General features: G+C 39.5%; 1 protein-coding gene across 14 annotated transcripts in view; it reads left to right on the top strand.

Annotated features, from left to right (window-relative positions):
• The window catches only part of LOC127632101 (RNA-binding protein Musashi homolog 2), a 372,571-nt gene that overhangs the window by 322,142 nt on the left and 36,943 nt on the right, over positions 1-13,486 (top strand). For 7 of the 14 annotated variants that reach the window (XM_052110597.1, XM_052110598.1, XM_052110596.1 and 4 more), the window contains exon 11: positions 10,658-10,780. The exons of 3 other annotated variants lie outside the window; for them this stretch is intronic. In XM_052110597.1, coding sequence (XP_051966557.1) covers positions 10,658-10,780 — 123 coding nt within the window. The remainder of the gene's footprint in view (positions 1-10,657; positions 10,781-13,486) is intronic. 4 more of the 14 variants (XM_052110599.1, XM_052110600.1, XM_052110591.1 and 1 more) reach the window with 1 other exon arrangement.

The following is a 13,486-nucleotide window of genomic DNA, read 5'->3' as shown; positions in this document are numbered from 1 at the left end:
CAAAACATAATTTTGTGAATAGTTTTGCTAGAAAAGTGTGCTTGTGCTTTCTTTTTGTTTTAAAATGCCACTTTGTTGGATATTTTGTCTTAAGTGTCCAAATACTTTGGACACTTTGCATATGTCCCACTAACAGTTGCCATTCAGAAAGTGTTACCAATACATATATAACTCCTGCCTGTTTCATTATCCACCAGCCAAAAATCGTGAAATAAATTTGAACACTTAGACAAGTTATAGCACTCCTTTCCTCAACAAGCCACACAATTTGAGGCATCATAAGGTATCATGTCTATAGCACAAACATGCATGAGTTATTTGCTGAAGTTTAAGACCAGAAACATTTACACAATTACCCAATGTGCAGTCGTGTTTAACATGTGTTTTTGCATTACTGTAGTGGTAACAGACCTCAGTACTCAAGGGGAAACTGGATGCGTTACTATTTATGTACTGTAAATATATTTAATTTATCTTACTTGCTTTGCGATATTCTCTTCAAACTGTTTCTCCGCCATTACATTAGTTGGCTTGAAAGAGAAAACTCACAGTAAAAGCAGGGAGTTTACACTAATCTTTTCTATAGCGCCCCTTGCGGCAACATTGAGACTGCAATGCACAGTTGTGTTGTGTTATGAATTGCGGTCTGACGCGTTTTGGATCGCAGTAGCGCATGAAATCGAGCCTGCGTAGCTCGAAGTGTCTAGGTTCTTGCTTAGAAGTATTTTCGGCCTTAATTCTTGGGGCCATGGGTTTGTTCTAATCCCTATCCCGAAGTATGAGCAACAGTAAAAGTGATGCTTTTCTACTTGATAGTCCTGTTTTAACAGGAACTCACACTTTTTTACTGTCAAATCATTGGCCATTATCTGCATCTATATTTTTTTCACCCCTGCTGCGAGCGAAGCAGCATTCGTTTCTGCACCCATAATCGGCTGACATGAATGAAATTGCTCCATAAACATCATTGAGTGTGGTAAACGCTACCCCCCAATGTGCATACCTTACAGCTAAATAATCACAGCTGAATTCACACCCCCTTCGCCAGAAGCGTCCGAACCCCTACAGCCAGCTTTGACTCGCAATTCCCACACCTGTAATTCCTGAAGCCACAGATGCCAGAGCTGTGAGGAGCGGAGCAGTGACACGTTCCGTGTCCTTCATCGTCAGCACCCTCATTAGCCGAAGATATGAGCAGTTGGGCGTAATTCTGAGTTCTCTGCTGGCGAATGTCTCTCCGACTTGTGCATTTGGAAGCCTCATTGCCCAGGCTCCCGGCAGTCTTTGATGGCTCTACAGAAAATCCCTTTTGAAAGAAATACAAGTCAAGGGCTTCTGCTAAAGTAGCATGACTCACCTCTCGTTTGCCGGATGAAAAGATGGATGTTGAGATTGTGTTCTTGGTCTTTTCTTTTATCTGCCCTCTTTCTAAGATGCTCATTTTAGTGCTTGCATTTCTAATTCATTCCCCTCTGAATGTTTTATAATTGCTACATCAGCTAATAGCACGTTTTGAGTGTAGTTGAAAAGCAAGAAAACGGTTCCTGTTCTTTGATTCATTTTCATCAATTGCTTAAATTACGTTCTGATATATTAAATCAAAAAATTCATCAGATGTATTGCCATCTCTGTTTTAATGTTAGCAGCCCCACTAATCTAATTTAATGGCCATTATGACTTAAAATCATGATCGACCATGTCTAATTATTGAATGCCTTTATGACTCAAGAAAACAGGCGGTGAGCAGTCCAAACTAGAGTATTTCTAGAGGATAGTTGGCAGAAACACATAGGCATTAGTGATCATAAAATTTGCACATTTATAAAATCCACTGAAGATTTTAAGACCTCGTGAAATTGCTTGACGAGCAGTTTGTTTTCCTTTGTTGACATTTTTCATATTGAAACTGGAATATTGGTCAGAACATAGAAGGGGTCATCAACTTAATATGTTTATTTATCAGTATTTTTGTCTTGTTTTCCAGTTAAATATCTATACAATCATAAAACAAAATACATTTGCTTGAGAAACAAAATTTGGTAAGATTATAAGCCTTTTTTTTAGCATAAACCTCTCTAAATGATTTTTTTTTATGTCTGCATACAACAATAAAAAAAACATTTGTATGAGAAATCTACATAATTTGAGATATATTATAAAGTCTTATTAACTTACACAATCTAGTTTCTTTCTGTAGGTACATTTTTCAAGGTTTAGTTATTTTAGATAGATTTAGATTTGTATACATTTATTTATATGTTTTGGTCTGTTTTCTCAAATGTCAACTTTTATGTACACTAGCATATAGATGGCTTCAAAAGTACCAGTAATAGACATGAACTAAAAGCCCCCAAACTCCAATTATGATTTCATGGGGTCTTTTAGAAGGCTGTAAAAAAAGAAAAAAGTGTGGGGCGAGAGGAGACAGCAGGAGGAAATAGCGTGGGAGAGAGAGTGACAGGGGATGAGTGAGGACTACATCTATCCAGGGCTTCAGGGTGGAACAGATGTGTCCTTGTCCCTCCTCCAGGCCAGCCCAGCCGAGCACGGCCACTGACAGAGCAAACAGGCTGGAAAAATGAGGAAAAGTGGAAAGCTAAATATTGGCGTTATGTCCTCGGTAATTGAGAGGCCATGAAATTTATTTGATTCTGCCGAGCTGTTCCTGGGGGATAACACTGCAAACCCCCCAACCTCATCCCTCCTCCCAATGCCCTCTCTAGCCTCTACCGACCCCCTTCAAAAACAGAGAGCAAGATCTACAAAGTAACTCTATTTTTTCTATTCAGAAATGTTTAGATCTACCACAAAGTTTTCCGTGTATGATATCAAAAAAGAACAAATGGTTTTGTGGTTGAGAGGTACTCCAGAGTTCAGCAGAGCCACAATTAGAGCAGGTATTGACAAGACCCAGCAGGGTGCGTGTTTACCATTGTCTGAGAGATGTTTACTCTTGTCAAGAGCTGGTTTTGTTCTGAAGAGGCTGATAAGTGGGACTAAAACTAATATTTGCAAAGAGTGAAATGCAGCTTCACAGAGCAGACAGAAAAACAGCTGTGGATGTAGCGTGTCAGTGCTGTCTGTTTAGTTCATGTTTTATGTTTGTTTAGGCATTGTTAGGAAATGTGAATTTTAAAAGTAACACATTACATTACTGAATCAATCTTACAAAGTAACTAATTACATTATATACGTTTTTATGGAATGTAAGGGACCGTTCACACAGGACACATCCTTGTGTTCTTTTTAATTGTTTGTGTATGTAAACATACTGCACAGGTAACCTTTTAAAAATGCATATCATAACTACTTTTTGGAACGAGAACTCATCCTATAGGAACATCCGCTAATGCGATAGTTAGCTGTTTCTCTTCTTAATCCTTAGTGCTGTGTTTGACTTGACTTGTTTTAAGCATTTTTATTATTTTTATGCTGTGGACCAATGTTTGTCCCTCCAACATAGTTTGCATGCATGACTGAATCTTTGTATAGATGTTGCGACACTTGCAGTGAAGGCTGCTTAGTTTATGATAAATCGAGAAACCTAATTTTGTCACATCAGTTTTGTCACTTGCAATATAGGCGCATTGTCACATGCACTGTTACTTTTTAATTGGAAAAGTAGAGGTTTTCAATTGTATTTGTCAATAAATATATAGAGAGGCAACAATGCATGTTGCACTTATTTGTTATAGAAACTTTTATTATAGTGTAAACTCAAAAAGTAACGTTACTTGTTGCTTCCAAAAAGTAGTTTGATAACACAAAGCTTAATTGTAGCACAACCCAACTCTCTTTCTAAGTTCATACTCATCTCCATACATTTTCACATTGCATTACTGTCGTTGCATTTTACATCGTGATTTTTCAGGATGTCTATTACGTGCAACATATCCAGTATTTCGGCCTATTGCTAATAAAGAAGAGAAAACGGGCACTGTCAAAGGCGGCAGCGGCATACTTCAACTGGGAGCTACTGTTTAGCTTTGTCATTTCTAAATCTCACACCTGTGCTGTACTGATGTGTTAGCTGAAATATATCTCGATGTTAAGCACTCGGCCCCATTGTACAATTCTACAGCTAATCTTATCCTAAAGACTCCTTTTTGATTAGGCATTAGCAGCTCATGAAAGGTTATTAAGGCCACTAATATGAGGGTTTGGAGGGCGTCTGTGCTGAGGAATAGGATGGAACCCGTAAGAGATGGGGCTAATTACCATCCATCTTTCTGTGTGAACCCAACCATCTGCCAGTGTCACCCACTTATTGTCTATTGGCTTTCAATCATGAACTGACCACTGCAGCCAAAGATGTGTGTTTTAATTAGAGAGCTGCTCTATAATTATATTTATATTATAATAATGACTTTGACGAAGCATTTGAGTGGATGTCCTTCATTGTTCACTAAAATGATCATATTTAATTATGATGTTTGAACACTGCAGATTTGAGCAAGCTGAGTGGTTCTCTGTCTCTTTGGCACACACATGTGGGCACACCAACACAGACACACTTAAGTTTTTGCTCTCTTTTTCAAACACACATACATACCAAAGACATGTTCTCACCATACAGTAGTGCCAATTTTTGCCACATACTCAATTTCTTTGTTCCAAAACCTATGAGCTGCACTCCCAATAAAAGATGTCAAAACCAGTGGCGAATTCTCAGGGCCAGCAAAGCCTTCTCTGCTGGACTAACATGCCAAATAAATAATTATTTTTCATCCTTTCATTCTCAATCACCTTTTTGCCTTTTGCCTGCATTTGTAATCACTTTCCACTCTTAATAAATCTACAAACAAATAGAGAAAAAAAATAGAAGTTTATCCAGTCAAAATGTATTCCTTGATGCTTACAAGCAAAGTGTGACAACTGTTTCACAAATCGCATGCCCAAAGCATCGCGTGAGTTTGAGCTCCACCACGTCAGGCCTTCAGAATTTCTACAGAATCCCTCAACAGTGCAAATAAATGAGAAACTATAGTCAGATTCATCAGACAATCAGATTGATTTTTTTTGTTCTTGGTGGGTGTGATCTTCAGGATATGTCCCGGTCAAGGCCTTCTAGCTGGCCTTGAGTGACGCAATCATGCTTTAATTGACATAATTTGAAAGCGAAGAGCACGAGATCTATAGCTGATGAGTCGACTGTCATTACTACCTCTATCGCCATTGAGAAAGAGATCCTTCTGGATTTAAAAGCATGAGATGATCTGCATGACCATGTGATTGCTTAATTTATTAATCAGGAAAGGAGGACTGATTTTCACTCACTGCCAATGAGAATTGTTGAGTGGAATTTGCATGCCACTCCCCTGGACATATAGGTATAAAATGAGCTGGAATGCATCCACTCATTCAGGTTTTGTGCTGAGCAGCCGAGATAGGGTCTTGGACAATTTAGCGGGTAGTACAGCATTGTGGCAAGTGGGACACAACGTCTCGTTCCCTCCATCAGGGAACGGAAGACGTTCCCTATCTGTCACTCACTCAACGTTGTGTCGATGTAGTGACACTAGGGGTCTCTATACAAAACGCCACAACTAGCTGAACTGTGTTACGTGGACTGCCGATGCAGGTGCAAGCAAGCTGCTGCATGCGTAATAGCAGGTGTACCCGTCTGCATGTAGCCTCCCCCGCATTCACATTTGAATGGTCACTTAGAAGGCAGCTGCCTTTGTAGGCAGTAGGCAAGGCAGCTTACTTATCTTTAGAACAGAGCCATTGTGTTACCAGAAGGCAGTTATGCTTAAATCCATTAAGCCAATTTTTTGTGAACATTAATCTTGGCCTAACAGTCTATAGTATAAACAGTATACCTGAAATCTGTTTACTTTCTTTTGCAAGCATACATTGCATCCTCTCCCCCGCTGCTGCACCATACCGGTTTCCTTACCCCATGTAACGAAAGCTTAAAGTGAATTAAAGGGCACTTGGAAGCGAGCAATTAATCCCTGATGCCTACTCTCGTAATAATGCCATAAAGAGCCACTAAACCAGAGAGGTGATGGAGACACTTTCATCCAGCCCTGCTCAAAAATCACAGCCCCTGTGCAACACCCGGGGCCCGGCGTGGCTGGAACATTGCTTCACACTCCCTGGGGACCAAATTATCCTGCTGATTGAGTTGCGCGGCATAAACCGTCACGGTTCGTGATGGAGTACGATTCAACAGCTCAGCTTTACGACTCTCCATCTCTGTCTCGGTCCCTCATTCTCCCGCCCAAACATGAGCGGCAGCACAGAGATAAGTGACTTAAGTGGACTACAAAGTGTTGGGAGCATGGAGCCATTTCCATATCGCTTTTATGCTGCCGATGCCGGTCATGGTTGGATTTAACCCTATAGTGTTGCTGTGGATCATCTTTCTGGCTCGTGGTGGATTTCTCTGCCTATTTGGAAGTCAAGTTGCAGTTTCCAACTTGCCTCTGGTCTTGTGTTTCTTTTCAGCTCATGTTGTAGTGTAAATTTGTGAGGTGTTATGGAAATTGAGGCCGCTCGAATATAATTCTCTTGTCTTTTGATGCTAAAGACAAATAAAACTAAAAATATGGATACAAATACAGACAGGCAAATGGACAATGTGCACTGGATTGCAACATTATATAATGTTACACACCATGTAAACCTCCAAACACAGTCAATGCAGAATTTTTTTTTACTAGAATTACATTGACATTATAAAGTATTTGCATTGCATACAGTTGCTCCCAAAACTACTTTAATTTGTGTCTCTTCATCAGAGAATTTACTCAAATTGTCACTTTTCAAATTAAATTCTTTTTTGGGAATGACGAAATACCAAAAAAAAAAAATATATTTTTTTACAATTAACGTGAAGCCAGTATATACAGTATATGACCAAGGTATTTACTGTAGAGAATCTTATAGAAGACACTGTAATGCACTATATCTTTTTATAATTAATTGTAGCCAGTCAAAATAAATTATAACGCTTACCTATTCTTGGTTGGACCCTTTGAGAGTATAATGCATTATATAACATGATAGCTCATGAATGGATGTTGATGGATGTTAATCATGTGCATTGTGGTCTAAAATATAGGTAAGTAAGATAATGTATTAAAACATATTCACGCACCACACACTGATTATAAGGTGTATTTAAAGACATTATGTATGCTTTAGAATAGAGGTCGACCGATTAATCGGCCGTTTTTTTGCATTTTTTTACATAATCGGCATCGGCCAATATCCACGCATATCAAGCCGATTATTAGGCAGGTGCATCTCTGGGCAGCCTAGTCTTGTTGTGGAACACGTGTTCGACGCACACTGCCCCTAGAGTCATTTTCCAGCAGAGTGAGCAGACCTCATCCAGTGCCTAAGGAAGGAGCTAAGTTCCTTGGAGAAAACAGTAAGGGTTAAATTTGTATAACTTCTTTAGATTTAATTAAAAACTTTTGATATGTTACTGCCAACTTCAAGAAAAAACGTGACAAACGCGATAGTTGACATGACGCTCGGCTACTTTGGATATTGATAGCGTAGTTGAAGTTGCATTATCACAGCAGAAGGGTTGCTATCATGTCACAATAAGGAAGCAAGAATTTTGCAATTACAGACAGTGAATCTGAGACTTTTATTTGTTCTGTTTGTGTGTCTTATATTTGAGAGGGTTGTCACTCAATGCAGATAAATAAGTAATAAAAATATACCAACGCAGTATAGGCTATTGAAGGACTGGCTTTGGTAAGCTCGGACGTTATCGGTTCTGCTGTCGGTACTGGAGAAATTAAGAAAATACATTCTTTATTGCTGTAAAGAGAAAGTTATTTCTCTTATATCGCCAGCCATTTCTATGTATAATAAGTCTATGAAACCATTTATCTGTGATGCAATTTAGCTATTCGCAGTCAGAGAGAGAGAGTGAGAGATATCGATATCTCACGCGGTGCTACAGCGAGCAAAACACGAGCCCTGCTTAATGAGTGACAGAACTAAACATTCAAACATAGCCTGGTTTAGATCTGTGATTATTAGTTTGATTTTATTTTAGATTTCGCCTTCCAAAGATTATAAAAAGAATATTTATACATAAGCCGCATTCTGTCTAGCACAACTTCCTTCCCTTCACAGCGGTGCACTGACATTTCTCCCTAAAACTCAAACTTAACGTCAGAATCAGCACGATCGGTGATTGTTGTAAAATGCTACTGTGGCTAAATTGCGGGACGCATTTAATAATAAAAAGAGTGCAAGAGATAGGCTACCGTTCCCAAGGCGGCGCGCGCTCCGAAACACACCGCAAAGAGACAAGCAAAGTATAGGCTACTTTGGGTTTCATGCGTCTAAACGATCAACTATACACAAAAATATGTCAAAACGACCGGCTTGGAGATTCACTTAAACACAGTTTATGTCTTAAATGGACGTAGTTATGGAAATAGTTGGGGAGAAAATATGCTGCATCAGGAGCCTATTAGATCTGAACTCGGTCTTAAAGGGGAAGCGGTCTATGAAACGTGACGATTGAGCCATTACTGTGAATCAAACAACAAAAGGCAAAGAGAAAATCACTTACAGCTCTTGAATGAATAACTTCTGCGTTAATAAGCATTAATCTATCTATGATAAACTACAGTGTTATTTTACAATTGATTACTTTATTAGATTTCTTTTTAGACCACACCTGAACAGTAATGTTAGACCTTCCTGAAATAAAATTATATATATATATATATATATATATATATATATATATATATATATAACAAAAAAGAACCGTTAAGAATACCGTTAAAGTACCGGATCGATAAGCAGTATCGGTAAGATAGTAATACCATTAAAACCTTAACGATGCCCATCCCTAGTTATGCCTGTGCTTCTCTTGGATGTTCTGAATATTGGATTACGTGTCTGGATTGCCCCTTAATTAAAGCTGCATTTGGATCTCAACCTTCGTGTCTCGGAGCAGTTCGTAACACCTGCTTTGTTTATTTAATATATTTGTTATACATTATTTATACAATATGTTTTTACATTATACATTTTTAATTTTAAGTGTACAAGTGCAGATTGGTCAAGTGTTCAATAAATGTATTTGTTGAGAAATGTTGTCTATCTTAAGTAATTATTTGTGTTACATTTTATCTTTCAAATAAAAGGTTCAAATAAGAGGTTAAAAACAAGCACATATCGGCCAAATATCGGCCAAAATAAATCGGCAGCATTAATCGGCCATCGGCCGACCCGGATTTCAAAAGATCGGCATCGGCCTGAAAAAACCAATATCGGTCGACCTCTACTTTAGAATATACTGTTTTATCAATGCACTACATAAACAGGCCTTAAGTAAAGTTTCACCGGCTATACTTTTCATATGAAACTAATGTCAAAGCAAATCCATTGGTATAGTCTGATATACTGCATTAAGCTTACAGTTCCTCTTTGAATTCATCAGTGATTATGGTTATTCAAGGTCAGGATTCTCCTTTTGCAAAGTGCTGTTTCATTTCAGGCAGATGTTAGACTGTTGAATAACTGTGAAGTTCTATCTTTACTGCAGTGCTTTATTTCAAACATAAATACCTTATAGAAGAGTATTCTAGTAACTATATATTTCACATGACAACAAATCTAATTAGTTTATTATAGTAACTTGACTGTATAAGCTCAGTATCACATCCAGAAGGGTGATCCTCGCTCGTGGCCCTCCTGCTGTGTGCTCTGAACAGATAAGCTGAGGAGCAGCGTGGTCACCCATGCAGTAATACTCTGAGGGAGTGTATTAGGGCCACTGCAGCCATTACAATTGCAGAAACCTGCAAGAACACTGCAGCAAGTCTGTTTATGAGTCTGGAAATGTTGAGAGGTAGCTTGTTCCTGCTTTTTTTTTCTAATTTATCCTCTCCTCTCATTTTTTCCTTCTCCTTTTTACCCTCTCTACTCCTCTCCTCCCTTCACTACTCTCCTTTTCTGCTCTTTTATTCTCTCCTCTCCTTCACTGTTCCTCTTTCCCATTTTTTCTCTCTCCTGTACTCTCCTCGCTACATTACTCCCATTTTCTACCCTTTCCGCTCTTTTTTTTTCTTTTGTAATTTCTCCTTCCATTTTCTAATTTCTCCTCTAATTTCCTCTCCTCTCGTCACTACTACCATTTTCCACTTTTCTCCTCTCCTCTCTTGTCCTGTCCTGTTTCTCCATCCTCTTCTCCTTTATCACTCCCCCTTTTCACCCTTTTATACTCCTTTTTTTCTCTCCTCTTCTCTCTTTCCCTCACTGCTCCCTTTTGCAACTATTTTGTACTTGTTTACTCTCCTATAATTCTGTCACTACCTCCTTTTCCTCTCTTTTGTCTCTCCTCTTTTCTCTTTCCCTCACTGCTCCCCTTCGCAACTATTTTGTACTTGTTTGCTCTCCTATAATTCTGTCACTACCTCCTTTTCCTCTCTTTTTTCTCCCCTCTCACTCTTCACCTCTCATTCCTCAACTACTACCCATTTTCTGCCCTGTATCTTCCTTTTACTCCTTTTACTATTCTCCTTTTACCTCCTTTTCTGCTATTTGTCTTCTCCTCTCCTCTCATTCCTACGCTACTCCCCGTTTCCTCTTTTCTTTCTTCTTTCCTTTCCTTTCCTCTCCTCTCCTCTCCTCTTCTACCTCACCCCTCCCTTCCCCCATTTCCGCACAGGCTTCCCAGCAACAGCGTATGGTCCGGTAGCAGCAGCAGCAGCAGTGGCGGCAGCGCGTGGCTCAGGTAGGGGGGCCCGTGGAAGAGGCGGCTACGCAGCATACCCTCAGAGCACAGGGCCAGGTAAACGCTCTGGCCGTAGATCTGTGTGACTGCTGCTCTCTCCATGCTGCTGTTAACTCTAGCCGCCTCTGTCCTCTCTCTTACACACACACACACATTCACAAATATACACATAGTCTATAGTTAGAGTAAAAGGACAGAGCTCAAGGCTCTTGCCAGCTTCCCCGCCTTTTAGATGTGATTTATGGTGCTAGCAGAAGTTGCCCCCAAGCTGATGGTCTGAGACCAGTTTTTCCTTTTTTTTTTTCTTAATTTAGTTAAAGTCAGGATTATGATTGTGGGAACTGGTTACAGATCAGAGCACAGAGGCCCACTTCTACTTGCACAACCATTTCCATGCTGGGAAAAAAAAAAGAATTAAGCCAGGTCTGGTTAAAGCTGGTCTTCCAGCTTGACCAGCTGAAAAGTCCCCAAAATCCCTTTAAAATGAACAGAGCAGACCAGCAAACCCACTTAGTCTGGGGTTTTGTTATGTTTTTTCCAGCTGGATTGTTCTTTACTGTAGATGCCGTATTTTATTTTCTAACCCCTCCACCTCCCAACACCATTACACAAAGGCTACACCACTGAGACTGTTAATTTCTCATGATTATTTGAGTTCTCACATTTAATCAGCAGTGCTCTTGGACGTCAATTCCTTCACTCTGTCATTTGGACAAATGTTGTTCACCGCTGTCTAGAAAACACAGAGTCTGAACATTAAATATTTCCCAGTCGCTCCCTCATTCTGCCGTAGCTATTGATCTGGATGCTGGATAGCTTAATCTATCAATTGGAATTTAGCCCTGTTTGGACGGCAATTATTTTACATGGGGACGTGAGGTATTTCCAGCATTTACAGGGGGTAGTCAGTGATTTTATTGCTGTCCGAATCCGAAATGTCAGTGTTTTTCTCCAACCACCCATGAGAACATTCCCGACCAAATTACCTACTGTTTTTTTTTACAAACTTCAAGGTTGTGTGGTAATTTAATTACTGTCTGAATCCACATCTCTGAGTTTATAATCCAAAAGCCATATTGGAAATCCTTTTTGACTACTGCTAAGTGCTATACGTTTGCGCTGCTCGTGGTAACAGCTCTGGTGATAATGTACAGTTGTGGAAGTTGGAAGATTGTGTAACCGCTCCACCACAGGAAGTGGGAACTCTTAAGTAGAAGGGAAAGAAAAACGAGAGCCAGATCACGTAAACTTTTGAAATGGTCCATTATTATGTCAGCAATGTAATACAATTTTAATATCACTTTTTAATGTAGAAACGTCTACTAAATTAGATTTATACATAGGGCTTGCATGACTACTCGTTTATACGGGTCGAGTAGTCCCAGAAATGTTACCGGGTTAATGTCTATCTTATGTAAAATGTTTCATTTCCACCTACACTTTATAAACACTGACAGATAATTCCAAATGATTTGTTTTATCACAGAGTAGCCATGAAAATGTACTTTTACAGACGTCACCCTGAGAAACAATCGGTGTCTGAAAAAAGTTTTTGTCTGTACGACACAAGGATACTTTAATAAATAAACATCAGAGAGGAACAGCCCTCGGCCTTCTCCCTGACATCTGGCCTTTAACACAATGGGAAATGATGGCCTCGTCTAACTGACCATCAGAAAGTGGGGCCAGAGTGGATGTGTGATGAGATACTGAGTGTCTATTTAAAAACACACAGGCTCTTTTCCAAAACCTATTGAGCTGCCTTGCTGTCTACTACCTAATTATGAAGCTGCCTTTAAAGGCAGCATCCTAACTAGGACCTCATAAGTGACTAATTTGAAACGCTGTACAAAGGCAGCTCAGCACGCCACACAAATGACACTCCGCATTTTAGTCTCACAGTTGATTCCAATGGAGTGATACTCAAATAAGTATTACAATGAACAACACACACAAATATTGGGGGAAATATTCAGTTTTTAATTAGATTTTTTTAAAATTATTATTATTTTATAATCTATACTTCTTGATCAACATTTTGAAACGTCTTGAAAAAAAATGTTTCACTATGCTCAGTGCAATACATTCTAGAGTTGCCATTTCCACTAATATTTCATGGATATATGCAATGTTGTCTTTGACAGTTTGGCCAAAAGAAGGTACCCTAGCGGTAGCTACCTTTTTGAACACCTTTAGGCTCCATAGTGTGCCGATGATGCCTTAACATGCTACTTACGGTACACAGGCAGCTCAGGCTTTGGAGCGACACAATCACACAGTGCTACACAATGTTGTGTCTATCACAAATGCTACACAGGCAAATCAGACAAACATAATCCGTCCTCTTGCATACATTTTCTGCATATTTTGACTTATACACTTGAGCTCACTACATTGACACCTGCTCTCCACAGACAGCTATCCACCCCAGTTTAATTGGCCGACAGGCGTAAAAGTGGCTCTGTGCACGGTTTGAAGCAATGCAGTCGACAGAGCGTGAGCCAATCAGTCATGCCTCTCCACCCAATCAGACGTGTTTGATTCTGATTAGCACCCAGCTAAAGAAACCAACTTAGCCTGGAGAAAACAGCTCTCTGTATCTCATTTCTGTTTAATGTGGGTAAATTAAGGCAGGCTTGCTTGGAGCAGGCTCTGAGTTTAAATCAAGAGTTACATGAGAAACGGGTGGTGCTCACCTTTGACGTCATTAGACTCTGAAACATCTTGTGGTCATAGTTGTCTGCTTAATAAAGCCATAATGCA

The sequence above is a fragment of the Xyrauchen texanus genome, chromosome 38 (assembly GCF_025860055.1).
Source record: "Xyrauchen texanus isolate HMW12.3.18 chromosome 38, RBS_HiC_50CHRs, whole genome shotgun sequence".
Classification (NCBI taxonomy): Eukaryota; Metazoa; Chordata; class Actinopteri; order Cypriniformes; family Catostomidae; genus Xyrauchen; species Xyrauchen texanus.
The sequence above is the reverse complement of the archived record's forward strand: the minus strand, read 5'-3'. Positions and strand labels throughout refer to the sequence as shown.